The sequence below is a fragment of the Rattus rattus genome, chromosome 12 (assembly GCF_011064425.1).
Source record: "Rattus rattus isolate New Zealand chromosome 12, Rrattus_CSIRO_v1, whole genome shotgun sequence".
Classification (NCBI taxonomy): Eukaryota; Metazoa; Chordata; class Mammalia; order Rodentia; family Muridae; genus Rattus; species Rattus rattus.
Genome location: NC_046165.1, coordinates 73097694 through 73099186, shown reverse-complemented (window position 1 = coordinate 73099186; position 1493 = coordinate 73097694). Strand labels below are relative to the sequence as shown.

At 38.4% G+C, this 1493-nt stretch overlaps 1 protein-coding gene across 1 annotated transcript; it reads left to right on the top strand.

The window, feature by feature from the left end:
• Positions 1-225: 225 nt before the first annotated feature.
• LOC116913589 (olfactory receptor 4K15) lies at positions 226-1209 on the top strand. The gene has a single exon (XM_032917818.1). The coding sequence runs from the start codon at positions 235-237 to the stop codon at positions 1207-1209; it is 975 nt and encodes a 324-aa protein (XP_032773709.1). The 5' UTR covers positions 226-234.
• The last annotated feature ends 284 nt before the right edge of the window (positions 1210-1493 follow it).

Sequence of the window (1493 nt, the reverse complement as noted above, 5' to 3'; positions counted from 1 at the left end):
TACCTCAAGAAATTCCATGTGTAGAAATTATCTATCTATCTATCTATCTATCTATCTATCTATCTATCTATCTATCTATCTATCTATCTATGTATCTATCTATCTATCTCTCTATCTATCTATCTGTCTGTCTATCATCTATCTATAGTAATTGAGAAAGGATAAGAAACTTATTTAACTGATTCCTATTCTGTTTCTATTCAGATAACTGAAGACAATTCTCTTCCAAAGTCAATGAATGAAACAAATTACTCTCGGGTGACAGAGTTTGTGCTGTTGGGCCTGTCCAGTTCAAAGGAGCTCCAGCCTTTCCTGTTTCTCATATTTTCACTGCTGTACTTAGCAATACTGCTGGGTAATTTCCTCATCATCCTCACAGTGAATTCAGACTCACGACTTCACACTCCCATGTACTTTCTGCTTGCAAACCTATCTTTTATAGATATATGTGTAGCTTCTTTTGCTACTCCCAAAATGCTTGCTGACTTTCTGGTGGAAAGAAAAACTATATCTTTTGATGCCTGTTTGGCACAGATTTTTTTCGTTCATCTCTTTACTGGCGGTGAGATGGTCCTTCTTGTGTCCATGGCCTATGATCGCTATGTGGCAATATGCAAGCCCCTCCATTACATGACGATCATGAGTCGCCGTGTGTGTATCATTCTAGTTATCATCTCCTGGTTTGTGGGTTTCATCCATACAACTAGCCAGTTGGCGTTCACTGTTAACTTGCCATTTTGTGGTCCTAACCAGGTGGACAGTTTTTTCTGTGATCTCCCACTGGTGACCAAGCTAGCTTGCATAGACACTTATGTTGTCAGCTTGCTAATAGTTGCAGATAGTGGATTTCTCTCCCTGAGTTCATTCCTCCTCTTGGTCGTCTCCTACACTGTGATTCTCGTTACTGTTAGGAATCGTTCCTCTGCTAGCATGGCCAAGGCCCGATCCACCCTAACTGCCCACATCACTGTAGTCACATTATTCTTTGGACCATGCATCTTCATCTATGTGTGGCCCTTTAGCAGCTACTCAGTTGACAAAGTCCTGGCTGTGTTCTACACCATCTTCACACCCATTTTAAACCCAGTTATCTACACTCTGAGGAACAAAGAAGTGAAAGCAGCTATGTCAAAGCTGAGGAGTCGCTATCTGAAACCTGGACAGGTTTCTGCATTGATAAGAAATGTTCTTTTGCTGGAAACAAAATAAAATTAGAGGACTAGCAGCACTTTTGTTTTCCTTCTAATCCATTTCCAAAATCAAAGTGCCTTTACGTGAAAAGGTAGTCATTGAATTATGTGGGGCTGTTTAAAGGCATACTACATATTTCATGAATATAAGTTATTTTTGTTCTGTGCTATTTTTTTTTATTTTGAAACTTAAGACTGTTTTAAAAGTAAAGCTTGTTTTCATGTTTTGGAATTTATTGAATTGGAAATATGTTTTGCCTTGTGTTTAGAAAACTCAGTTTATATTTACACTATCAAGAAAAA